This window comes from Neophocaena asiaeorientalis, unplaced genomic scaffold (genome assembly GCF_003031525.2).
Source record: "Neophocaena asiaeorientalis asiaeorientalis breed wild unplaced genomic scaffold, Neophocaena_asiaeorientalis_V1.1 scaffold778, whole genome shotgun sequence".
Taxonomy (NCBI): domain Eukaryota; kingdom Metazoa; phylum Chordata; class Mammalia; order Artiodactyla; family Phocoenidae; genus Neophocaena; species Neophocaena asiaeorientalis.
This window is the reverse complement of record NW_020176499.1, coordinates 162,241-189,622: the sequence shown is the minus strand read 5'-3', so window position 1 is coordinate 189,622 and position 27,382 is coordinate 162,241. Positions and strand designations below refer to the sequence as shown.

Below are 27,382 nucleotides of genomic sequence, written 5' to 3'. Positions count from 1 at the left end.
CTTGCCCATAGCAATCACCGTATGGGCCCTTGCAGCCCATTCCAAGCCACTGTGCACCAGTATCAGTTTTCTAGATTGGGATGAGAGCTGTGATGTCTGGCCCTTTACAGAAAAAGTTTGCTGACTCCCATTACAGAATACTAAACGATAGTCAGAAAGCAAGAAATACGCTGGGCTGCAGTTTCCTGAGCTTCGAAATAAATACAATATTCGCACCTCTCTCAATTCATCAGAGGTACAAAGCTCAATTAGATAAACAGTATTCATGAAAGAACTTTCAATAGTCTGTAGCCTAGGAATATTCTCAACCTGCTCCCCCAGCTTCAGCTTCACTTCCACCTTCTTCAGATTCCAACTAACAGAACCTAAATCCCTAAAACAAAAAAAGAGGCAGACCCTTATATTCCAACACAGACAGACTTCAAGCCATGTTAGGTTAAATGCAAGCTAGTGAAGAACACGTATAATGTGGATAATCCCCCAAATGGTATGAGTGAGTGTGTGTGTGAGTGTTAGTGTGAAGTTCTGAAAAGATACATACTGTTAACAGTGGACACCTATTGCTTGGGCAGGAATAACGTCACATTTTTTTTTTTTTTTTTGCGGTACGCGGGCCTCTCACTGCTGTGGCCTCTCCCGTTGTGGAGCACAGGCTCCAGACGCGCAGGCTCAGCGGCCATGGCTCACGGGCCCAGCCGCTCCACGGCCTGTGGGATATTCCCGGACAATATACTCACAGCTTGAATCTTTTTCATTAAATTATTTGTTTTGAGATAATTGTAGGTTCACATGCAGGTGATCCTGAGTGCCCTTTACCCAGTCTCCCCCAATGGTGACATCTTGCAAAACTATATAGTATAATAATCACAGCCAGGATAGTGACATTGATACACTCCATGATCTTATTCCAATCTCCCAAGTTTTACATGTAGTCCTGTGTGCTGTGCATTTTATCACACATGTAGGTTCATGCATCTGCCACCACAGTTAAAATACAGAGCAGTTCCATCACCAGAAGATCCCTCTTTGTTGACCTTTTATAACCACACCCCCTTCCTTCCACCTCCTCCCCATCCCACAGCAACCATTCATCTTTGTCATTTCAAGAATGTCATTTAAACAGAATCATAGTGTGTGATCTTTTGGGATTGGCTTTTGTCACTCAGCACATTTCTCTGAAGATTCACCCAGGTTGTTGTGTCTATTGAGATTTCGTTCCTTTTTACTGCTCAACAGTTCCAGTTTATGTAACCTGTTGTAGGCCACCTGTTGACAGACACTTGAGTTGTACCCAGCTTCTAGCTATCACAAATAAAGCTGCTATGAACACTCCTGTACAGGGTTTTGGGTGAGCCTGAGTCTTCCCTTCTCTGTGACAAATGCCCAGGAGTGCAGGTGCTGGGTTATAGGGCACATGCATGTTTAGCTCTGCAAATCTAGTTTCTCTGCACCAGCATTCAGTGTTATTTCAATGTTACTATTTTAGTCATTCTGATAGTTGTGTAATGATTGCTTGAATCTCTTATAAGATTATGTTTACATATGAGGTTTAAAAATTGCAATAAAATTAAAAAGTAATCCATGCTTATTTATCACAATTTTGAAAAATATAGAAATGTGTAAAAAAGGAAGCAAAGTCCTATGCTTCTTCTCTTGAAAAATGGAATACTGATACTTATTACTAAATCAATGTACCCAAGTTGCAGACAATGCAGGGCAGTCCGTCACTTTATTCCGATATAGGCCCCCTTTTGGGTCTCTCCCCACCTTGAGGACAGCTCTATGCCCAAGCACCTCAGCTAATTCCCTCAGGGCCCTTGGCTTTGGAGGGGACCTCCTCAAAAGCCCAACAGCTGCAGAAGAGGGAGCACCCAACCTGGGAGGGAGGGAGCACCCACCCAAGGACAAGAGTGAGGACTCTAAACAAGTGAGAACCACAGACACATTGTCAGGACCATGACAGTTAAACTAAGGGCTCCAGGGCAGCTGCCCAGAGGATGTAGAGAAGGAGGTCATTCTGTTTTGTTCCTACCTTTTTGTCACTTTGCTCCCACTAGAACAGTGTTCCTTAACCATTTTAGCAAAACCTTTGACAGCCCAATGAAACCTATGGATCCCTCTCAGAATAACATTTTTAAATGCAGAAAATAAAAAATAGAGGCTTGACCATGTCAAATACTGAACTATTTTTTAAAACAAATATATTATGTAGTATTACATAACAAAATCTCAGGAGTGAAGAATATAAAGATATCATGAGATATCTGTAGCAACTACAGTGTGATATTAAAAGGTCTGATTTCTCTAAATGGCAAAGTTGGGGGTCCTGCTGACCACACAGTGGTTGTTGCCACATTCGTAATGGAAGGAAACACTAATTTCAATCAGAGGTTAGTGAAAACAAAGATGTAATTTTTTTCCTATCCAAGTTCATGGAGCCCCTGAATTCCGATTTTACAGAACTGGAAAGAATGGGATGAGGCCTCTTCCCTAAGAGATTCTCCCAGGGTGCCCCTTGGCCTGAGGTATGGGGAGGAAGGAAGCCAGCCACACAAAACCACAGGTGGGGTCCGGGCCTAGAGTCCCACTGAGGGCTGTAAGGAGAGGAATGGTTGGCGCTAGCCTGTTCTAAGGCTGCTAAGAAGGAAGCACAGAGCAGTGGCCTCAGGTCCTGGACCCCAGTACAGGGAGGGTAGAGAGAGGGCTGGGCCCAGGGTGGCCTGGAGCCAAGTGAACACAGGGAAATCCTTCCTAGAAGCTAAAGTAACGTTATTACCACCCGGCCCAGTCCATCTGGGGGAAACTTTAGCCACGTTTTTTTAATCCCCAATTTTTCTGCTTTAACCATCAGGGGTAGGTACTGGGAAACACTTCTTAGGAAAACCCCGAGTTAGTGTTAAGAGCCTAAGAAGCATGCAGTGTGTTTCTGGAAGGATCTACCCACCTTTGTCAGTGCAAAAGCCACTGTGCCATCATCCTCAGTGGAAAGATCAAGCAGCCTCTGGTAAAATGCTTCATCATAAGGCCCATCTATTTGCAATGTTTTTCTGAAGGACAAAGCACAAAAAAACAGGATAACAAAGCTGCCTGGAAATCATTTGTTAAACTGTTAGCAGTTTAAGAATCATACATCTGGTTTTAAAGAACATTAATGGATTCATCTCTTCCTAATGCTAAACTTCGTTATGAAGCATCTTGCAAGACCAGAACCAGGAGAGCCAAGGCTGAACGTCTCTTGTTTATGACAAATGGTGTCCAGGTAAGAGATGCTAGTGAAGGGGTGCTAGGGAGGAAGCGAAGCCAGGCCTGGGCAATGGCCCCAGCCTCCACCACATGCCACAGGTGTGGACCCTAGCAACCCCCATCAAGATGGCCAGGAGATGGACAAGGCAGTGCCTGAAGGCCAAAGCCCAGCGGTGGCTGGGTGAGCACGGCTCACTGGCTGTGGAGCAGCACTGCCCCCTGCAGGCTCAGCCCAACTCAGGACATGGAGCTGCCTAATGCAGGGTTGTCAGGTTCACAAGATGTGCTTTTCCTTTCTAGAAATGGGCAAATGACCACTGATCTGACAGGACCCTGGTCCTCCTTCACATGGCACTGAATCTCTGGGCCGAGCCTGGCATCTGGGGGCAGGGAGGGGAGGTAGCTGGGGTGAGTCATCCTCCTGGGAGGCCAATGCTGTCCTCCCACTGGGCCGACCTGCTCCCCTCATCCCCATCTTTCCCTCAGGGCTGCTGGGGCCCCATGGGGGCCCAGAAAGGGCAGGGGAGCCCTGGACCTGGGCCTCACCTCTCCTCAGGAAACTCCTCCAGGTACCGCTCAACCCGCCGGTACAGAGGGTAGAGGCCTTCGATGTCCAGCAGGTCCAACATCTGCACCTGGAGGGTTTTGTACAGAAGACAGCCCTTCGGTAACCCTGAGCGCTCCGGGGTGTTTTTTCCTACCAAGAACATCAGGGGAAAATGAGAGGTTTACTGTCAAGGACTAAAGAAGGTGGCGGGCACAGGCCGCACCCTGCCTCACGGAGCTGCTGGGGCTGGGACAAGCAGACGTTCAGGACCAGGCACAAAAGAAAGGCAGGTGACCCACACCTCACTCTGTGCCTCTCCTTCCTTTCAACATCCTTCAACCTCCATCACACCAGCCCAGATCTGAGTTTAGAGAGATGACCCTCAGTCTAAATAAGACAAGACACAAAATTTAAAACGACCATGTTGACATCTCCAAAACTGCAAGACTGCATCTGTGAAGCCCAGAGCCACAGCCCGTACTGAGAGAAAAGTGACCACACTGAGCAGGGAGCTGTCATGGCAGGGATGGTGCGGAAACAAGGTCCATTCCACACTCGAGCATTCTCGGGCCCCTGCCATGCACCGGGGGTCTCGAGGGCTGGGGAGACAGAGTCCCAGCCCATTTATCCCACCCTTTAAAGAAACAGCCATGTCCTATGAACAAACAAATATATGAGTATGGGTCCAAGTCACAGGGAGCAGCTGTGGCCATGTGCAGTTCTGACACTCTGACCTCTGACCTCCCCCACCTCTGGCAAAACATGCTCAGTCATGTAAGACAGAGTGAAAGTGCACAGACCCAGCTAGAAGGGATTTGTTAAAATTATAGGCTATTCATACAGTGGAATATCTACCTCATGGTCCATAAAATTTCAAAAAATACAATTGCTGATATAGATACAGATTTATACTGATCAGGCAAAAATATCAGGTTACAAAATAGTATGTAGAACACATTGCACATTCCATGGGTCAGGTTTATGTCTGTGTACATATGCAGGGAAGGTCTGGAAGAAAAGTCCACAGGTGTCAACAATGCCTCAGACCAGTGTCCATCTGTGTGTCCTTCCAAACACGTTCCATCTACTTAAAAGCAGTTAAGTACCCAAATATGGGCATAAGTTTACCAAAATTGTCTGAAATGACTAGGTATCACTTTTGCAACAAGAAAAATACCCACAGAATTCATTTGTACTAAGAAAAATGTGAAATGGGGGACAGAAGAAGGGTGATTTGTGCTTAGGAAGCTGTATGGCAAAACAGTAGCACCTAAAATCCACGCAGGAGCAGGGCTACCATCTTCCTATGTCACACCCCCACGGCCATCCTCAGAGGCTCTGAGAACCCACAGGGATCATCAGCACAAAAACTGAATAATTTGAATCTTCCTGGTTGGCCCCTCAAAATAAGTTCCTGGCTATGGCTCCGCATGCCACATACTTGAGTGTGTTGTGGAGCCCGCCAGCAGGCGACCAAAGATGGCAAACGAGGAGGCCATGAACATTCATGGCAAAAACCCAAATCAGTCACCGGATCGCCCTGAAGTCTGGAGGCCCACTGAGTCAAAGTCAGCCCACAGCGAGTCTGTGAGGAATAGGGCCTTGAGAAGGAGGCACCCAGAGCCACAGGTCCCTCACGCCTGAGTTCACAACTTGTCTGCAAACTGCCACCCACCGAGGCCACCCACCTGCCCTAAAGGGCCTTGCACTGTGGGACTGAAACATTCCGGGCCTCAATTCTTCCCATCTAAGAAAAAGGCCAAGGAAAACCTATCCTCAGGGTTGCAATGAGATGGAACAGGACAATGTAGAGAAAACACTCAGCAAACCACAGAGGATGCACAGATGTGTGGGACGATATTTAGGGAAAACCCTATAGCCCAAATATATGCTGCAACTTATAAACCCAGATAAGAGATGAGAAAGGCAGTATCCCCACCTGGGGCTGAGAGACAGGGAGGCCCAGCTTTGGGGAGCCCTGACAAGACTGAGGCTGCTCCCACAGAAGCTCCGTGAGGCCAGGCAGGACCTTCGCAGGCCATGCCACAGGCTCTGCTCCCCCTGCACCCAGCCCACCCACCAGGCCTACCTTGGCAGCGCAGGCTCCTGCTGAAAGGGCTGGCTTCACAGACGGGTGGGCCCCACAGCCCAGGCCCCGACCTGAGGGCGCCCGCCCGGCCCTTGTCCGAGCCACTCAGTAGCACCCGTGTGATGACACGCACCAGCTCCCGGATCACGGCCCTTGTGCAGTGGGGCCCACTGGCCAGGCCATTGGATGGGAAGAAGAATGGCTTCAGGTGGTGTGCAAGTTCACTCCAGTCAGCCACAGGGCTGCGGGCATCTTTACAACCATAAATCAGCTCACCATTCTTCAGGAAGGGAAAGAAACAGGGAAACGTCAACTCCAACAGGCCGGTAGGAAGACACCTCCGTCCCCATCCACTAGACAGGCCAAAGGACCGGACATTTTACATGCCCCCATTTGGGGTCTCCGCATACTGCAGCCCTCTGGGGAAACCCACCCTCATGTACCATGTCACTGACCAAGAGAAAAATCCCACTGGAACATGAAAAAGGAGAAAAGTTCTCAAGAACCAAAGATCAGAGCCCTGGGCCTGAGATACAAACCTTCAGACCAGAACACCTGGGATGTTAGCAAGCTCAAGCAAACTCGGCCCAAAGCACAGACTCCCAAAGGCCCTAGCCTGTTACGCAAGAGGCCAAGTGACACTACTGTGCTACTGAGGGACACACGGTGTCACCTGACCCTGAGCAAACTTCTCAGCCAGTGTGGACATCGGCCGCCAGCATCCCAGAGGGCTTCTGTCCTCTGCGAAAGACTAAGCCAGGCTCCAGCCAGGGTGGGTAAGGCCAACAGCATCACTAGTATAGAAATCTTCATCTTTGAGGCCATCCTGCCTTCTAAAACCAAGTCCAGCAAAGAAATTCCTTATGGCACCAATGTTCCCAGGGCTACATGAAAGGACGCTCGGTGGGTACAACCCTGTGACTTTTACAGGGGTCTGTGGTATCTAGGAGGAAAACCCCTAAGGAAATCCTGGTCCCCACACCCTGGGCATCAGCCAATCCCAGGGGAGTGATGAATCCCTTGCCCCTAGTTTCCTTGTCTGTGAGACAGCGTGGTCAGCAGCCTCCAGGTAGGTCCCCAATGGCCCCCATCCCTTGACACTCATAATCTGTAGTCCTCTCTGCACTGTGGAGGTTTGGTCTGTGTGACTGAGAATATGAGCAGAGCAATAGCATACCCCCAGCAAGATTAAGTTATAAAAGATGCTGTGGCTTCTGTCCTGATGGCTCTCTTCTCAGATCACAGCAGCCACACTGAGCAGCCCCGTGGAGTCCCACGTGGCCAGGAACTAAGGCCTTCTGCCAATGGCTGTGGCGGCGCCATCCTAGGAGCAGAGCCCTGGCCCCAGCTGAGCCTTCATATGGGATGCAGCCTCAAGAAGGACCCTGAGCCAGAACCAGCTATGCTGCTCCTTAATTCCTGGCCACAAAAACTGAGATGATAAGTGGCTGTTATGCAGTAGTAGATAATACGATGAGGACGATCCCTGCTCTGCCCCCAGGTGGCAGATGGGGGTCAATTCAACCCAGTGAGAAGTGTGAACTGGACATTCCTCCCTCAGCAAGTCCCCGGGATTCAGCAGCATGATGCCTCCCCTGGGAGCCCCCTGTTAGCACCATCAGAGTTCACAGATGTGGGTGTCCAGGGAGATGGGAACACAACTGTGGCCACTGCTGGCCAAAGGACCAGGGGAAACCAACAAGAGATGCTGACCCTTGAGATGGCCTTACAGAGGGAGGAGGGTGCGCCAGGCAAAGGAAAAGCAGGAGCTCCCAGGAGGAAAGCAGGCCAAGATGAAGTACCAAGCCAAAACCAGTCAACATGGGTTGCAACCAGGAGGTAGGGCCAGAGTTTGGCTTGCGGTCCAGTGCAAGGGCAGCCTTGGCCTACCGTGAAACTCTCTCCTCCAGGCCCATAAGCAGTTGAGTGACCCCTGGACAATAGAAGGTCTCTTCTCCCCAGTGTCTGGAATCCAGGTAGATGGGCATTTTACATATACAAATATGGTTGCTCAAGCACCTCATGTGACATTTGGCAGAGAGCTATCGTCTTGGGCTCTGTGACAACCCCGCATGTCTCCCACATCTCACAAGTGTCCAGTATTAGTGGACAGAGCCACAGACGGAGTCTGTGAACGACATTCGGACAGACAAGGAGAAGGCTCCAACAACAGAAAGCACGGTGGCAGCACCGACCGTGGCCCAGGAAACTTCTCCACACATGGAATTTCACAACAAGGGAAGGCGTGAGCTTCAGAACCAGAGAGCTTGCTCCTGAGGGATGCTGGCACTTGCAATAATGTACTGACTTGCTCCGGGGATTATTTTAAAAAGCCATTCCGTGTCACTTCTTTTAATCCATCTCTTTTGAAACTATTATCTCAACCTCTGGATTTTCTTCCCCCAGCTGAGTTCAACAGAAGCAGCAGATAGCCAGGGTTCTCAGTCCCAGGTCCCAGGCCCCAGGACAGGTCAGCTCATCCAGGGGCCAAGCCAGACTCACCACTCAGCTTAAGTGTGGGCCAGCCTAGGCGGGGGCAGTCAGAAAAGGGTCCATTTAGGACAAAATGCCAGCCTCATTATAGGTTCCAAATAAATCCCCAGATGAAAGGGAACTTATCTTTAGGATTTAAATATACAATTCCCGAAGTCTTTGTAAGATTTAGAAATAAAAACTGATTTTAAAATGTCCTCTTTTTCTAGATTTGGGAAGGTGGAGGCAGACAAGGTAAAGTTGATTCACTCTGACCAGATTTTTGAACCATGGGGGAAAGCAAGGCAAGAATAGGCTTCCCTCTGAACTTCTCTGTGCCCACTTCTGAGGGGCATCCAGTGTGCAGAACAGCACTATCCACACGGAGCAGGACACAGAGGGCACAAGGCTGTCCACATCCAACAGCCCTGCTACTCCACACAGATCCAGAGGCTGTGAACCTGGAGCCTGTCACAAACTCTCGCTTATATGTCATACTTAATAAGAAGATAACCAGGACGGGGGGCAGTCAGTGGTAAGCAGAAAAGGAGGTGACCAGGGGGATCCCAGGGGACACATTTCCAACACAGGCCACACCAAGCCCTCCTCCAGATCTGGGCCCCTCCTCCCCTCTCCCCGCACCCCCTCTCTCCACACTCCTGTCCCTCAGCCTCTCCTCCTCCTCCCACTAGCAGCAGGCCAGGGGACCATAGGGCCTCAGCAAGTCTGGTCAGGGTGCCGGCAGCAGGTGGCAATGAGGAAGCAGAAGGTACCAGTGCCAGATGGTGAATATTCTGCATGCAGAACCGTTTCCACGATCAGGATGCAGGACTCTGAGAACTCACTAATTGACAAGGAGATCCCCAAATTATAAGTTCCCTAAGTTACTCGGGAGGAAAGGCCACCCTCTAGGATGCCCTGCCCCAGCTCCTGCTCCCATCTCAACCACACAGGCTCCTGGGACACAGTCAGGGCCATCTTTCTCCAAGAACCAGAGTCAGGGTCTATGTGTCAAAGGAGCCCAAGGCCACCCAGTGGTCAAGGAGTCACCATCACACATCCCAGGAGTCCCAGGATGACATGCCCATGAAATGAGGCTTGGAAAAAGGACCCAAAGTATCATGCTAAGCCAGCCCCAGCCCAGATGCCCTCATCTGCAAGGTCACAGAGCCCTGTAAGGGACCAAAGCACCATGGGTTCATCCAGCTCAGTTCAGACACCAACAGGCTCCACCCTAAAAGTGCCATAAGACAGAAGCAGCTCTTACCTTAAAGATCTTTAAGTTGTTCTGTGCCTCCTGTAACAAGCTTTTCAAAGCAAAGTACATTCTCTGTTTATTTCTGAAAAGAGAAAGTATTATTGACAGAATTGAAGCAGACTTTGCATTCACCTGCCCGTGGCTCAGGGGACATGCCCAAGAGCTGCCACTCGAGGTCTCTGAGCTTTGCAGATTAAGGAGCTGCATTCTCACCAGCCCTACTCACAGAGGCACCCCCATCCCTGCCCCTAATCCCCACCCTGCTCTCTGCCCCTTCCTCTGGCAATACCTTCCCAGCCACTGGCTCCCACAGGTAATCTGCAGGAACCTATGGAGGCAACACTGACCCTAGGCAAGAACCCTGGGCCCTGCCCAGGGCCCTGGCTATCTGCAGTCAAGTAGCCCCCATTTCACAGAATGCGGCCCACTCCCACCCCCCACCAAGAAAGGCAGCACTAGGGACAAAGGAGAAGTGTTCGCTTACCCTGAGTAGAGATCAAGGGGACAATATTTACTTATCTGCTTCCACTTCCCAGTTGCTACCTGTTAAGAAACCACCACATGGTATCAATGAGTGGACTGGGGGAGCACTCCAACTCTAACACACAAAACAGCCCAAGTGACTGTGAGATGACCAAGGCAGCTGAAGGGCCCAGCAGATGATACCACCTCCAAGTGCACATCACTAGCTGGGGCAGGGGGCTTGACTGTGACCCCAGGAAATTTCGGCCCTCCTCTGAGAGCCTCATGTAGCTGCCAGCCCCTCCACATGAGCAGAGAAGTGGCAGCAAGCACCTTTATAAAATGACATGGCTGAATTTTGGTAATCAGATGAACAAATCTTTACAATTATAATATCCAGGAAGGGGAGGGTGCACCCAACTAGCAATTTCATGTTGTCAGCGAGAAGATAAATTGGTACAACCTTTTGAAAGGCAACTTGCTGGTTTCCATCAAAATTTTAAATGTGCGTGCCCCCTGATTTGGCAAATGTATGAGGAATCGCTGGGTCAAGGATTCACTGCGACCTAACTGTGACAGCAAGACCTAGAAACAACTAAATAAATCAAAGGACATCTGCTCGTATGGGCCAGGACACAGCAAGCCACATGTTGAATGAATAAATAATATGCAGCCACTAACAGAAAGAGGCAGAGCTCAAAATCACCAATATTTATTCAAGGAGAAAAGCAATTGGCAGAACAATGCATATGAAATCACTTTTGCTTTAAAAAAAAAAAAGGATATGTGCATCTATACATGCATGTATCTAAATATGCATTGAAAAAGCCCTGAAGGATACACAACAATCAATCTCCAAGGATTATTTAAGTGACAAAAGCAATTAGCAGAACAATAACTTATGGCAAGACTCCATATTTGCTTTATAAAAGTGTATGTGTGCACACATGCACGTGTGAGCACACATGAGAATATGTGTATGGAAAGGCATCACCTCACTTCCACTTGAATAACACGTATATTTTTGTTGGCACAGAAAGAAGTCTGGAAGGACATGCAAACTGACAACGTGAGTTACCTCTGGGAAGGCAGGAGACCTAATTCATAAAATTACATATTTTAACAATTACACAAGCAGGTACTATTTCATAGCAAAAAAACCAAACAAACAGTTCTTAAAAATCCATCATAATCGCAACAATGAAAACTATCTCCTAAAGGGAATGGCTCACATACCTTCTTTTTCCTAAGAGCCTAGAAAGTTATAACACCACAAAGAAAAGATGGACTAAGGACCTCTAGAAATTCTCTTCCCCATAAGGGCAAGGAGAAAACTGGCAAAAACAGTCAGGATCAAAATTTTCAGAAACCAGAAAATTAACCTAAGGCTTACAACAATCTGGAAAGTATTATACAAGAAAAATGGCCATATCTAAATAAGAACAGTGAGCTATGTGGCACTTTTAATGCCTTATTCTTACCCCTTCTGTCTAGCACCAAGGGAACCCTAAAAACCAACATCCCCAATCACAGTGAAAACAGAAGTGTGGCATGTGGCAGCCACTGGAGAAGGCTAAATGGTGTAGGAGCTTCTCCAAAGCCTCATTTCCAGAGAGTGGTCATTATTTGACCTGTCTCTTGGTTTCCTGTCTTCACTTACTTGACTCAGAGCTAACCAATTACAAAAGGGGCATTTTCGGGCTTCCCTGGTGGCGCAGTGGTTGAGAGTCCGCCTGCTGATGCAGGGGACACGGGTTCGTGCCCCGGTCCGGGAAGATCCCACATGCCGCGGAGTGGCTGGGCCCGTGAGCCATGGCCGCTGAGCCTGCGCATCCGGAGCCTGTGCTCCACAATGGGAGAGGCCACAACAGTGAGAGGCCCGCGTACTGCAAAAAAAAAAAAAAAAAAGGGGGGGGGGCATTTTCCCCCAGGGACATTTGTGAAAAATATTCAGATGCAACTGTTTAACTTCATGACTTCCTGAGATACTGGTTAACAGTTGTGGCAAACAATAGGCTAACCTAAAACTAAAAAGAAAAAGCAGAGGAAGGACATGTACACAGGGCTTTGAAAAGCTCCAGTATATCCTGGGCATCTAGGAGGCCATGCACAAGCTCCAGAAAGACCTGAAAAGGCCACCACCTTCTGGTGATCTGAGGCTCTGCAGAAGTGAAGGCTAAGGCAGAGTTGCAACTGCCCTGCTAAGTGCTGATGGCAGGCCCCAGTGCACACACAGAGCCCCTCAGTAATGCCTGGGAGACTTAATGGTATCAGGCATTTAAGAAATCTCTGTTAAACCATTAGCTGCTCACCTAAGCTAATGAAGCATCAGAGACCACAAACAACAAAGAACAGACTTCTCAAACTTGGCAAAGAAAAATCACAAAACAATAACAATTACAACAAGCAGCAACAATAAATCCTAGAAAGGTTGTAGAAACTGATTTCCAGAGTGGTCATGTTATATTACTTAAAATGCCTGTTTTCAACAAATCATTACAAGACATGCAAAGAAACAAAAACGTATGGTCCATACCCAGGAAAAAAACAATCAATAGGCTGTCCCTGAGAAATTCATACATTGGACTTACTTGACAAAGACTTTAACTCAACTATTTTAAATAAGCTTTAAGCTAAAGGAAACCAAGGACAAAGAACTGAAGGAGACAAGGAGAACAATGTATTAACAAACGGGATATTAATAAGGATAGAAATTATAAAAAGGAACCAAACAGAAATTCTGTCATTGAAAAATACAATAACTAAAATGAAAAAGTCACAAGAAGGGCTCAACAGCAGATCTGAGTAGGCAGAAGAAACAATCAGTGGATTTTAGGATAAAGTCCAAGAGTTCCACACCTAGACACATCATAATAAAACTGTCCAAAGACAAAGAGAGAGAGAATCTTGAAAGCAGGAAGAGAGAAGTGACTCATGATGTACAAAGGATCCTCCATAAGATTAACAGTTGATTTCTCACTGAAAACCATGGAGGCCAGAGGCACTGGGATGGCATACACAGTGCTGAAAGAAAAGACTATCAACCAAGAAGTCTTGCCTATAAAATTATCCTTTCAAATGAAGCAATAATTAAGACACTGCCAGATAAACAATAACTTTAAAAATGTGTTGCTAGAAAACCTGCCCTACAAGAAATACTAAAGGGAAATCTTCAGGCTGAACTAAAAGGGAACTAGACAGTAACTCAGATCCACATGAAGAAATAAATGGCACTGGGTAAAGGAACTACATAGGTAAGTATAAAGGATAATATAAATATATTTTGTTTGTAACTTTTTTCTTCTACCTGGTTCAAAAGACAGAATGTCCCCTGCATGGCATAAGGCAATTATTATAACTGCATAAGGCAATTATTACAAATCTGTATTGACAAGCATACAATGCATAACGATGTAATTTGTATGACAGTAACAGCACAACAGAGCGGGAAGGCAACAAAGCTATATAGGAGCAGAGCTCATGTATACTGCTGAAGTTGAATTGTTATTGAGTTAGATTGTTTAGGTTAAGATGTTAAATCAATAGGTAGAACAACTAGACAGAATATCAACAAGGAAGTAGAAGACTTGCACAACATTATAAACCAACTAGACTTAACAAATATCTATAGAACACTCCACTCAACAACAGCAGAGTATATTCTAATCAAGTAAACATGAAACATTCTCAAGGAGAAACCATATGTTAAACCACAAAACAAGTCTCAATAAATTTAAAAAGATGACTCTGCAAACTCAGTGGAATGAAACTAGAAACAAATAATAAAAGGAAATTTGAGAAACTCACAAATACATGAAAACTAATCAATGAGTCAAATAAGAAATCAAAAGAGCAGTCAGAAAATAAATTGAGATAAATGAAAATACAACATAACAAAATTTATAGGAGGCAGAGAAAGCAATGTTTAGAGAGAAATTTATACTTGTAAACACCTATATTAACAGGAAGAAAGATCTCAAATCAATAACCTAATTTTCTACCCTAAAAAACTAGAGACCAAACTAAATCCAATGCAAACAGAGAGAAAGAAGTAGTAGATTAGAGCAGAGACAGATGAAACAGAGTATAGAAAGGGAAAATCTGAGAAAAGAAACAAAACCAAAAGTTGTTTCTTTGAAAAGATCAACAAATATGGCAATCCTTTGGCTAGACCAAGAAAAAAAAAAGACAGGACTCAAATGACTAAAACCAAGAATGAAAGAAAAGACATTACTACCAACCTTGCAGAAATAAAAAGAATTTTAGAGGAATGCTATGAACAATTATATGCCAACAAATTAGATGAAATGAACAAATTCTTAGAAACATACAGCTACCAAAACTGACTCAAGAAGAAACAGAGAATCTAAACAGACATAACAAAAGGCTGAATCAGTAATCAAAAATCTTTCAACGGGGACTTCCCTGGCAGTCCAATGGTTAAGACTTCACCTTCCAGTGCAGGGGGTGCGGGTTCAAACACTGATCGGGGAGCTAAGATTCCCACATGCCTTGGGGCCAAAAAAACAAAACATAAAAAACAGAAGCAATATTCTAACAAATTCAATAAAGATTTTTTTTAAATCTTTCAACAAAGAAAACCCCAGGACCATCTGGCCCATCTTTGCTACTGAATGCTACCAAATGTTTAAAGAAGAATCAATACCAATACTCAAACTCTTCCAAAAAACTGAAGAGTAAAAGATGGAAAACACTTCCTAACTCATTCTATGAAGCCAGTTATTACCCTGGTACCAAAACTAGACAAAAGCATCACTAGAAAAGAAAACTACAGACAAATATCCCTCAAGAAAAAATCCTCAACAAAAACTAACAAACCACATTAGCAGCATATTAAAGAGATTACACACCTATCATCAAATGGGATTTATCAATCAAATACAAGTGTGGTTCAACATATGAAAATCAATCAATGTAATACACCATATTAATAGAAAGAGGAAAACAACTCATGATCATCTCAACAGATGCAGGACAAGCATTTGACAAAATCTAACATTCTTTCATGATTAATAAAAACAAAACAAAAAAACTCTAAAAGAACATCTTTCACAAACTCACAGTGAGAACATTACATTCAACAGTGAAATTCTGAAAGGTTTACCCCTAATATCAGGAACAAGATAAGGATGCCCACTCCTACTATTTCTATACAATATTGTACTCATAATTAAAAACAGAATTACCATATGATCCAGCAGTTCAACTTCTGGGTATATACCCCAAAGAATTGAAAGCAGAGTCTCAAAGAAATATTTGTACACCCATGTTCACAAAAGTGTTATTCACAATAGCCAAGAAATGGGAGCAGCCCAAGTGCCCATCAATGGATGGATGGATAAACAAAATATGGTATATACATTCAATGGGATATTATTCAGCCTTAAAAAGGAAGGAAATTCTCACACAACCTACAGTATGGATGAACCTTGAGGACATTATGGTAAGTGAAATAAACCAGTCATAAAAGGACAAATACTGTGTGATTCCACATATATGAGGTCCCTACAGTAGTCAAATTCATAGAGATAGAAACTACAATGGTGGTTGCCAGGGGTTTGAGAAAGGAAGAAATGTAGAGTTGTTTAATGGATGCAGAGTTTCAGTTTTACAAGATGAAAAATGTTCTGGAGATGGATGATGGTGACAGTTGCACAACAATGTAAATGTACTTAATGTCAATGAACTGTACACTTAATGGGTAAGATGGTAAATTTTATGTCATGTGTATTTCATCACAATTAAATATATATATTAAAAAATCAGTTGTATTTCTATGTAATAAACAATCTGAAAATGAAATTTCTAAAAATTCCATTTACAATAGCATCCCCCAAAATAAAAAATTTAGGAATAAGTTCAACAAAAGACACATAGATTTATAGGCTGAAAACTTTATCACATTGCTGGAAGAAATTAAAGACCTAAATAAATGGAAAAACATCCTGTGTTCACAGAGTATTAATACTGTTAAGGTGGCAATACTTCCCATACTAATCTGCAATACGTTGGAATCCTTATCAAAAATCCCAGGTGCTGTCTTGGAAATCGTGAAGCTTAAAGACATCTAAATTGGAAAAGAAGAAGTAAAACTCTATTCACAGATGGCATGATCCTGTACATAGAAAATTCCAAAGAATCTACAAGAACGCTGCCAGAGCTAATAAATGAATTCAGCAAACTTGTAGGGTACCAGATCAACACACAAAAATTAGTTGTGTTTCTATACCCTAGCAATAAACAAACCAAAAAGGAAATTAAGGAAGCAATCCTACTTATAACCACATTTACAATATTCCAAAATAATAAAATACCTAGAAATAATTTAACCAAAGTGGTAAAAGACTTGTACACTGAAAACTATAAAATATTGCTGAAAGGAAATTAAAGAAAACCTAAGTAAGTGGAAAGAGAGCCTGTGTTCATGGATTATAAGACTTAGTATTGTTAACATAGCAGTACTACCCAAAGTGACCTATAGATTCCTGAAATTTCTGTCAAAATTCCAAAGTCTTTTTTGGCAGTTATGAAAAATCCAATTCTCAAATTCACATGTAATTTTAAGGGGCCTCAAATAGCCAAAACAATCGTGAACAATCAATCTTGAAAAAGAAGAACAAAGCTAGAAGACTAACACTTCCCGATTTCAAAACTTACTACAAAGCTACAGCAATCAAGAGTGTGGTACTGGCATAAGGACAGACATACAGACCAATAGAATACAATAGAAGGCCAGAAATAAGCCCTCATATATATGGCCAATAGATTTTTGATAAAGGTACCAAGACCATTCAATGGAGAAATGATGGTCTTTTCACAAGTGGTCCTGGGAAAACTGGATATCACGTGAAGTTGGGCCCTTACCTAACATCAAATACATAAACTAACTCAAAATGGATCAAAGATCTAAACATAAGAGCTAATACTACAAAATTCTTAGAAAAAAACATATGGGAAAAGCACCATGACCTTAGTTTAGGTAAACATTTCTTGGATATGACACCAAAGGCATAGGCAATGAAAGAAAAAAAAGACAAATTAGATTTTATCAAAATTTAAAACTTTTGTGCAACAAAGGACACTATCAACAGAGTAAAAAGGCAACCAACAGAATGGGAGAAAATATTTGCAAATCACATATCTGATAAAGAAATTAACATCTAAAATAAACAGAGAACCCCTAAAACAACTAAAAAACAAACAACTCATTTCAAAAACAGGTGAAGAATTTGAACAGACATTTCTCCAAAGAAGATATACAAATAGCCAATAAGCACATGAACAGATGCTCAACATCACTGTTAGAGAAATGCAAATGAAAATCACATGAGATACTACTTCCTATCCATTAGGATGACTATAATCACAAACAGGGACAATAACAAGTGCAAGCGAGGATGTGGAGAAACTGGAGCCCTCACACATTGCTGGTGGGAATATAGAATGGTGCTATAGCTGTAGAAAACAATCTGCCATTTCCTCAAAAAGTTAAACAGAATTGCCCTAAGACCCAGCAATGCCACTGCTAGGAATATACCCAAGAGAACTGAAAACAGTGAATCAAACATGTACATGTACACGCACATTTATAGCAAAATTATTCACAATAGCCAAAAGGAAAAAACCCACATGTCCATCAATAGATGAATGGATAAACAAAATGTTTCCATACAATTGAGTATTACTCAGCCATAAAAGAAATGAAGTGCTGATAAATGCTACAATGTGTATGAACCTCAAAAATATTATGCTAAGTAAAAGAAGAGAGTCACAAAAAGCCATAATTTGTGTGATTCCATTTATAGGAAATGTCCGCAATAGGCAAATCCACAGAGATAGGTGGTTGCCAGGGGTTGGCAGGACAGGGGGTGACTGCTAATGCGCACAGGACTTCTTTTCGAGGTGATGAAATGTTTTGGAATTAGATCGTGGTGATGGTTGCACAACCTTATGAATAAACTAAAATCCACTGGATTATATATTTTAAAAGTGTAAATCTTAGGATATGCAAATATCTCAATTAAGAAGGAAAAGATGAACATGAAGTACTTTTGAAATAAAAAGTAAATCATATCTATGTTTTATTTTACTCCTCTGAAAACTCTAGGTGGCCCAGCCATTCACCACAAGGCTCTGTGCAGGGAGGGAACCCAGCTGGTCAACTCTTCTCACCTTGAGGTGCTGGTGCATGCAGTAACGACACACCTTATGCTTCATCTCATGCGTAACATCACTGGAGAAAGGAATAAACCCACATTTTGGCTGCAAAATAAACAAGTAAGGAAGAAAAAAAGCTTAGGGAGAAAACACATACCTTTAGGTAGACATATAACTACAGGATAATGAAGTGCAGCTCCCAGGAGAATCAGCAAGTGTTAGATATAAACATTCCCAAAAGTTGCTTTTATCTTCAGTCCCCAGTGGGAATTGATGCCTCCCCCACTGCATCACATAAATATCTCTTTGCCACTAGAGAATCCAAAGCTAGAACTCTCACTGGGGAAGAACAGTGATGCCTCAATTGCTAGCTTGACAACAAAGAGTAGCTTTGTGTTTTCATCATAGAACAAGACTGGAAAGACTCTAGGAGTGCAGATCTGCCACACACTCCAGCCCCAAGAAGAACCCTTGGTCCCTCTGATAAGAATGTGTGAAGGGGAAGGTGCCCATATGGTGGCTGCTGGGCTCCCAGAACATCTGAAACTCTAGTTGCCTTTTAAAAGCCATGATGTCTGGGCACATACAATATGAAAGACCACTGCCTAGCGTCCGGGCACTGAAGATCACACTGCTCATCATTTGTGACGCCTGAGACACTCATCCTCTGCTTGGAGAAGCAGAACATCAGTCCACACTGAACACCCATGGATGTGAATGCTCAGGGCCAAGAGCATGACCCACAAGTCACCACCAGAGGTTTGGAGGAAGGTAACAAATAACAAGATATCTGGCAGGCTTCTTGAGGGAGACTCAGGTGGCCACTCTGGACACTGAGCCACAGAGCTGAAGCAGCGGCCTGGTCCTTATCCAGCAATCACTGCCCTGCACTAGACAAGTGACATCTTTTGTCACCTCCTCCTGAGGATCCCTGCCACGACAAACCAGGGCCTTGAGAGACACAAAGGCTTCTATGCCTCCTGGAGGTCTCTCCTGAGCATTCTCCTGAGAAGCAAAGGAACAGAGTGTCACCCAGTCTAAAGGGTGGTCCTCAAGCTGAGCCCTTGGAGCATGGCATGCAGTGTCACCAAGCAGCCAAGCAGGCACAGCTGGGAAGGAGGTCAAGAGAGGAACTGGCAAGCTGCACCCTCCAAGGAAAATAAGCAGAGTGGAGCCCATGCTTCCTTCTGGTGGCCATCGGCTAGGGCTTGTCCCTGGCTAGTTCCCTGTTATGACACCTGAGAACGAGCCTAAACCTGGGGGTCTGGGAAGCCATGCCCCTCAGGTCTGGCCAGGGTAAGGAACCAGAATAGCACGGTGCAAGAGGCACGCACAGAAGAAGCAAGAAGTAAGCCTACTCTCTGCGAGTTGGGGGGCTGCCTAGGTCATGGGGCCCAGCATGGGCAAAGTGCACTCCAGGCAGATGACTCATAGATTTACAGTCTGGACCCACCTTTCCCTTTTCCCCCACACCATTTCCCCCTTGACAGAAATTCACCTTGATCTCTACACACAGAATCGGCCGGTGCTCTGCAAAATGGTAGGTCTGAAGTCTGGCTAAATTGGGAAGGCACAGAGCATAACCACTGAGAGTGTCCAGGTCCTTGTCACAGCGAGATTCTGGAAAACAGAGCAAGGAAAATAACTGAGGATCAGTGCAAGAGAGACAAGATGACTCCATGGCAACTTGGACTCCTGTTGGGGAAGGATCAGCCTTGCCCAAGAGAGGGCTGGCCTTGGTCTCCACTCTTGAGAGGTCACCTCTAAGCCTTGGGATGTCTTGCCTGAGGAGTTTACCTGGGGACCTAGAGTCACATGAGTATAATGCTGTGATCTGTGGTAGGAGTTTGGGGCCTATAGTATCAGCTTGACCTCCAGAGGGGCTGGAGGCTGAGGGCAGCCACACAGGTGGTCAGCTGTGTCTATATGCCCAAGCCCCAGCAAAAACCCTAACCCTTCTTATCTCAGCTGGTTTTAATCTGTGCCCCTTAGCTGTAATAAGCCATAACGATGAGGATAACAGTTCTGTGGGTCCTTCTAGCAAATTATCAGACCTGAGATTGGTCCTGGGGACCCCCCAAACTGCAGCTCTCATGAGTGAGGGTGATCTTGGGAACTGCTCCCCAATTCTGTGACTCCCTTAACCCAGGAGCTCAGAGAGGAAGGAGGCAACAGCCACTACCTTCCTTTTAAAGCTTCCTTCAGAATACACAAACACCAATATTTCCTCAGCACTGACTGCTAGAAGCTATATTGTAGACAGTCACATAAGATATGGCCTCTTGGTCCCAGGAGAAGTCAGCTTTCCTCCTTCCACATAACAAGGCTGACTATGAGTCATTATTACAACAGGGGACGGTCTTATTACTGTTACGTCGTATAACTGCCAATTATAAAACGAATGACACTGTGTGGCACTAGTAACTAGATGGCAGAACCACAGCAGGCCTCAGTCTGTCTTTGTCTAGATGGGGAAAACAGAGCCAAGACACAGTCCAGGCTTTGAACAAAGCTGCTGCCTCGTTCCCCTTCGTTGGTCGTCTCCATCCATGAAGCCCTGCTCCTCACTGCTCCCCAAACTGAGGGCTCCAGGGCACAGCATCCCGTTTTCTTTCATTATCCTAATCAAACATGAAAAGGATTTTATATTGACTCACTGCACACCCTGACTGCCTGGCTGTGCTTTAGGAGGAGACATTTCACTCCTCAACAACACAGATTTTACATCTTTGCCTCTGACTGTGACAGGAAAAGCTTTGACATGGTTACTGTCATTATTGCCACGAGCAAGTGTAGGGAAGGTACATGAGGTACTGAGGGGAAAATACGTGAGGTGACGTGGGGCAGTACATGAGGTGACTGCGGGGAGGGTACGTGAGGTGATGGGGGAGGGTATGTGTGGTGATGTGGGAAAGGTGTGGGAGGTAAGGGGGGGCAAGGTTTGGGGGGTGACGGGGGGAAAGTATGTGTGGTGATGGGGGGAAGATATGAGAGGTAATGGGGGGAGGGTATGTTTGGTAATGAGTGGAAGGTATGGGAAGTAATGGGGGAAGGTTTAGGAGATGATGGGGGAACGTATTTGTGGTGATTGGGAAAGGTACGGGACGTGATGGGAGAAGGTCTGGGAGGTGACTAGGGGAAGGTATGTGTAGTGATGGGTAGAAAGCATGTGTGGTGATGGGGGGTGGGGTATGTATGGTGATGGTGGGGAAGTACATGAGGTGAAGCGGGGAGGTACAAAAATTCAAGTCTCTCACCTTACCTCAAGAGGATGAGCAGGTTGGGTGGTGCCAGTTTCTGGGAGAAGGTTTTCAGGACTGCCACCCTCTAGGGCCTAGCCCACCCTCCAGGGCTCAGGTCTACCCTGGTTTTCCTTTGGACTCCTCCAGGCACCCCCTGGAGCCCACCTTCCCTTCCCTAAGTCTCCCTGAACTCCTTCAGCTCCCTCTTGGCTCCCAAATGCATTTTTATTTTTATTAATTTGTTCTTGGTCATATATTCCCTGCAGTGATCTGCAAATCTGATGCCCAGAATTGTATTCATGAGCTCCTAGGATTTCTATCCCTGATAATAAAGTTAAAAACTGTATCTGTATCTACCTAAGATGAGTAATAACATCAAACACATTTCAAATGGAATATTATAAATTCGTAAGTTAGAAACCCTTACCTGGTCTTTCACACTGTATCTTTAAACAAAGCTGTTTCACAAAATCTAAAGGCAGCTGAACAACTTCCTGTAAGAACAAATAAGAAGTACTCAGTGTGGAATGCACAACAATGTGAACGTACTTAATGCCACAGAACCACACACTTAAAAATGGTTAAAATGGTAAGTTTTATGTTATGTATATGTTACCACATTAAAAAAAATACTCAGTATGTGGGTTTTAGGAATAAAAGCTGCTCTGTTATTTTAAGGACATGTCCAGATTAAACAGACAGGCTAAAGTTTCTGTGCACTAAGAGGAACAGGCCCTCCTCAGAGCAGCTGGTGTCCACAGTGGTGGTGGCCAGAAGCGTGCCCCATGTCACCTAGTCAGTCTCCACAGAGGGCTCCTCACCCAGCTCCTCTGTTCTCACGGCGACCTCATCCTCATTCTCAGTGTCTGTGGACAGCAGAGCAGGGGCCTGAGGCAGTTCTCTGCCTGCAAGAAGTTCCTCACCAGCTATCTCTCAGACAACCTGAGGCTCCTCACATTTCCATCTGAGAAGCAGCTCAAGGAACAGGGTCTGACCAAATATTAATCTCTGGGTGAGATGTCCTGGGTACCCATCAGCCACAGGACTCAGGATGGTCAATATTTGGTGCTCTGGGTCAAAAAACAAAGGAGCAACTACTCTCTACTATTTCTTGCAGTCTCCCAAACTAAGAGTTTCTATTTAATCCACATTGCTCATCACCTTCCCCATGTTTCCAGGGTGGCAGAATTCTGACTTCTAAAGGAATCCCAAGGCGACGCACGATACCTGCCTAGAATGAGAATGCCGGGATCCTGTCCACTTACCTGCCACACCTTCTCCATCATGCCCTGTCCCACCTAGCCTCCCGCTCACATGAAGACAGGCCTAGACCAGTCCCCAAACCAGCCAGGCAGGGCCGGAGGCAGCACGGGTACAAGGGGTGTGTCTGTCACTCTGTCTGAGCCTTGCTCTCTCACCACTGTGCTAGTTATGTCTCATCCCAGGACACAGAAGAGGGAAACACTCTCCCCAGGGCTCCACTTTAACCTAGATCATGCCATCAGTCAGAGAAAACAGCATTATTTACAAATGCTGATTTTGCCTGAACATGGTCTTGTTCGGGCCAGAGATGTGCTCTGTATCCCACATTTCAACAGTGCTGGGCCTGAGTGGCAGTCCTCTCTTGATACTACAACTACCTGGAGGAAAAGCAGGTTGTGTTTCACTCTGGCAGTGTCTTCACGTGAAGGAGGTATGTCAACGGGATGAATATTCCCAAAATGTGACCTGGTGGGCTCACCTCATATGCCCAGAGCCTTGTGCACTGTGGACAAACAGAATCAAACCTGGAGCTAGAGCATGCCCTGGGCCCTGGGGGGACACCCCAATGCTATTCCCACCTGCCGGGCTGCCACTGGCTGGAACCCCAAGCTCTTCACCATTCTCCTTCACTGCTGGCCCCTCCTGGAAGAAAAGTCTAGAGCCCCCAAGTGCTGTGAGACAGAGAAACACTCCCACTTGGCCAGATGAGCATGCTCTCTCCCCAAGAAGGACACTGGTAGTTGGCATACCTGCACGCACTCACACACCGTCCAGGCCAAGAAGTAGGTGGCACCCAGCACGCAGATAGCTCAGAGACTCAGGCTCTCACAGGTGGTGGGTTTCAGGCTTTCACAATTCAACAGGACAGCTGGGGACCTCACTAGGGTGGTGCCAGCCCCCAGGATGGCCCCCGTGACCTCTGCCCCTGTGTAGTCCCACTCTGCCTAGGGCTGACCCATAAAGGCCCCAGGATGCTGTGGAAACGACAGACACAACTCCTGAACAGGTCATCCCTCAGATGGTGTACTGGGGGAGTCAGGGCCAAGTCACAAGGATGCTCAGAGCCCTTCAGAGAGTCCACATTGGGAGGTGCTGAGGCCCCCAGTCAACAGTCAGCACCACACTGCCAGCTCCACGGCTCTGGGCCACCCTGGAAAAGGATCCTTAGTCCCAGCCTACAGATTAGACTACAGCCCTAAGGGACCCAAAGCAACATCATCCACAGTACTTCCTAAGCTGTCAAAGGACGACCCTCCTTGGAGGATGTTTTGCCGTCGGAGCCATTTAAATTCTACTTTGCTAGGCAATCCTGAAGCTTCAAAGAAACTTTTACTCAACCTTCTTGGTATCATTTTTCTCAGGATGGACACAAGGTACAGAATTTACAAAACGGAGGCAGTGCTCCCTTTGTTCAAAATGACAAACCTGCTAGTCTGTTCAGGGCTCTGATCTAAGACAAGCAGTCAGGCCAGTGTAAGCAGAGAAGCAGCAGTGATCAAAGTGGAGACAGAAGAATGGCTGTCCCAGGCATGGACCAAGGCCACTGGCTCTGAGGATTGCCAGGATCACAGGGCCAGTCCACTGTGGCTTCTTACACTGCCCTCTCCATGAGTGTCTGAACAGCAGACCTTGCCTGTAACAGGCACTCCTCTCAGTCACTGAGACGAGAAAAAGCCAGCAACGCAGACCACCTGCAGGTAGGTGGAGGCCATCACCCCACATGGGCTTCAGCTAGGTGAGACCAGGTCACACCTCCCAGCATGGGGATCCCCTTTTCTCCCTAACTTGCTCAAAGGTGCCCACTGAAGGTCAGTGTTGCTGCCTGGACCTCACTAGAGAGCTCTCACCAAACTGAATGCCTCCATGAAGGCAGGATGGTGAAGACCAGGAGTCTCAGCAAGTGAAAGTATCTCTGAACCTCATGCTAGAAAATGGGAATAACACTATCTGCTCTGCTATTTCACAGTGCAACAAATGAGAAAAGCACTTGGAAACTTTGTAACTAACACAGTGTGTGTGGGGGTGGGGGGTGGGGGGGCGGTATCATTAAGCAACTTCCAAACTATAAATGAGAAGTTGGTACTTTGATACAGAACAGGCCCATGAATTTAGACTACATTAAAAAAAAAAAATCACTTACCCCACAATGAACATAGTTCTCTCCCAAAAACTCTTTCATGACATTTTTGCCAAAGTCCACTATGTTCTGTAGGTGCTGAAATATTTCTTCCGAGGTCTGCAAAAGAGAAGGACAAGAAGACCTCAACGACCGGGACCTCCTAGACTCTGACACCACCACAAGCCCCTGTCACATACAGGGCTGCCATGTATGTGGCCACAAAAAGCCACCAGTGGCCCTGGACCTGGAGGAAGGTGAGCCTCATCATGAAGACTGCCACACTCACTGGAGCTTCTGTCCCACAGGGCCCCCAGGCCCACCTCTGCATTGTACTCAGGGCCCCATGTGATTGTGAAACCGTAAGTTTGAGAACCATATCTGTGCCCCTGCCTTCCTCCCCACCAGGAACACACGTGGATCCCGCCAGTGGCCCGTGCACACCTTCTGAGGAATTCGACTTTAAAAATCGGTCCCATCCAAAAATCAGTATTTAGATGTTATTCTTCAGCTTCTAGATGTAGAAATAAAATATTTTCTCCTCAGAGGTTCTTAAAGAATCAATAAACTGTGAGATTTAGGTGAGACAGGAAATCATTGCTGTATCCCTCACTCTGACCCAAGGCGAGAAGTGCAAAGGGTTGATCACAGGTCTCGCTCAGGAGTGAGAGGACTGTCTTCTTCAACCGCAGGCTGGGAGGCGCCTGACACATGGCTCCGGCTCTGGGGAGGTCTCAGTCTGAGCTGCCACCCAGGCACCATAAAACAGGCAGACCACAGTCTGCATTTCGGGGGACTACTGTATTAGAACGAAGCCTGTCAAAAAACCCCAGAACACGCCCAGTGGCTCCGTACGTAGAGCTGTGGACACAGGGCTTCTGACAAAAAGCTCTTCTTATTGACAGAATTAACACACACAACTCCCCGCAAATAACGCAGCTGGCATCACACAGTGCCATTTATATAATAAAGAAAGGCGAATTGTTACCTTGGAAGACATTGCCTCAATAAATGTAAACAGGAAAAACTGAAAATAGAGGCATCCAGAGAACGCTGGCCCTTCACCGAGGCTAGGCTCTGTAGACCCTGAGTGGGGATAGAGGGGAGGGGAGGGGGGCTAGAGGCAGCCTCCGAGATGTTTCTAGTTTCCACCTGGATTCCACAGAAACAGAACCACCCTGCACAATTCTCTTCAGCAGCTGAACCCTCCCATCCTGTGCCATCTTTCTCTGCACTAACCACACTGTCCCCAGATCTCACTGCAGCCCCACCGTGATGGCAGCCCCCAGCTTTCTCCCACAGTCCCCACTCTTCTTTCTATTAAGCTAACCTGCAAGTGTGCCCTTCATTTGCACAATCAGTCACCACTGATACCTATCAGCCATCCACCTCACCTTCTTTTCTGGCTGTTTCTCCATAACTCAAACGAGGTGAGGTGGTGACTCATGCATGTCTCCTACACCCTGATCTTGAGCCCAATTTCTACTCACCACCCAACAACCACCAGCCCTGCCCCCACTGTGTGGGTGTGACGTGCAGCTCCTGCCTCTTCTCCCCTTTTAAGATAAGAGCCTATGCTCACACCTAGCCCCTCTGGACCTCCCTCCTTCCCCCCAGACCATGAAAGAGTAAAGGCTCCCACAGGGCTATGCCATATTGACCGCTGCGACCACTTAGATAAACACCACAATGACATCCCGCCTCAATGTAGAGAGACACTGCAGCTCAGTGGTCAGTGGGCATACAACAGAACAACAATGGCTTTCTGAGGGTGTCCACGGTACTCTGCCTGGTTGACTCAGTGAATAGAAACACAAGGCTCCATCTGAACTGCCTGCTGTGACTTGTAACACTGACTGTCTACCACAGCATCACAGACTTCATTTTCATTGATACAATTCCACAGATGGGGAAACGGAGGCAGCCGGGTGTAAGAAAATCGCCGGGCAAAGCCAAGACCTGGCCCTGGGTTCCCCAGCCACAAGCAGAGCTCTCTGAACTAGTCAGGGAGGCTCCTGGCTCAGTACCCAGGGACTAACCATGATGACCCATAGTGACCCCAGCAGGTCAAAGTGCTGAATCCAGCACAAAAGATGGACACACTGCTTTCGGCATTGAATGCTTGTATCATATTCAAATCTCTAAAGTTAGCATTAAAACTTCTGCATCAGAAAAAAATCAAAGTTTTCTTAAATAATTATTTTAATGATTGGGTGGCAAATCCACTGATCTTACCTTCTTCCTATTAGGAGGAAACTTCAGAAAACGAAGCACCACACAACGCTATTGGAAAATAAAACAAAGTCTGATTAGTACCCACCCAAAGCCCGGGGATAAGGGTGGGTGGCTGTGGATAAGGAGCCATCCTCAGCAGTGCAGATGCTGGAAGCCCCACAGACAGCCAGTGCCCCAGGGAGGAGGTGGGGGCCAGTACTGGGCCACACGTCTGAAGACACAAAGCAACCAGGAAAACCTGTGTTCTCTGACCTAGCCAGCCCACTCCCAGTAATTT

General features: G+C 46.1%; 1 protein-coding gene across 2 annotated transcripts in view; it reads right to left on the bottom strand.

Moving 5' to 3' along the window:
• The window catches only part of IPPK (inositol-pentakisphosphate 2-kinase), a 49,862-nt gene that overhangs the window by 14,715 nt on the left and 7,765 nt on the right, over positions 1–27,382 (bottom strand). Inside the window, exons 2-12 of one of the 2 annotated variants that reach the window (XM_024732970.1) lie at positions 27,106–27,153; positions 25,859–25,956; positions 24,895–24,990; positions 21,919–21,985; positions 19,748–19,869; positions 18,265–18,354; positions 10,094–10,152; positions 9,619–9,691; positions 5,880–6,159; positions 3,790–3,940; positions 2,945–3,047 (exon numbers count right to left, since the gene is read on the bottom strand). In XM_024732970.1, coding sequence (XP_024588738.1) covers positions 2,945–3,047; positions 3,790–3,940; positions 5,880–6,159; positions 9,619–9,691; positions 10,094–10,152; positions 18,265–18,354; positions 19,748–19,869; positions 21,919–21,985; positions 24,895–24,990; positions 25,859–25,870 — 1,053 coding nt within the window. In that variant the 5' untranslated portion in view covers positions 25,871–25,956; positions 27,106–27,153. The remainder of the gene's footprint in view (positions 1–2,944; positions 3,048–3,789; positions 3,941–5,879; positions 6,160–9,618; positions 9,692–10,093; positions 10,153–18,264; positions 18,355–19,747; positions 19,870–21,918; positions 21,986–24,894; positions 24,991–25,858; positions 25,957–27,105; positions 27,154–27,382) is intronic. The other variant, XM_024732969.1, reaches the window with a different exon arrangement.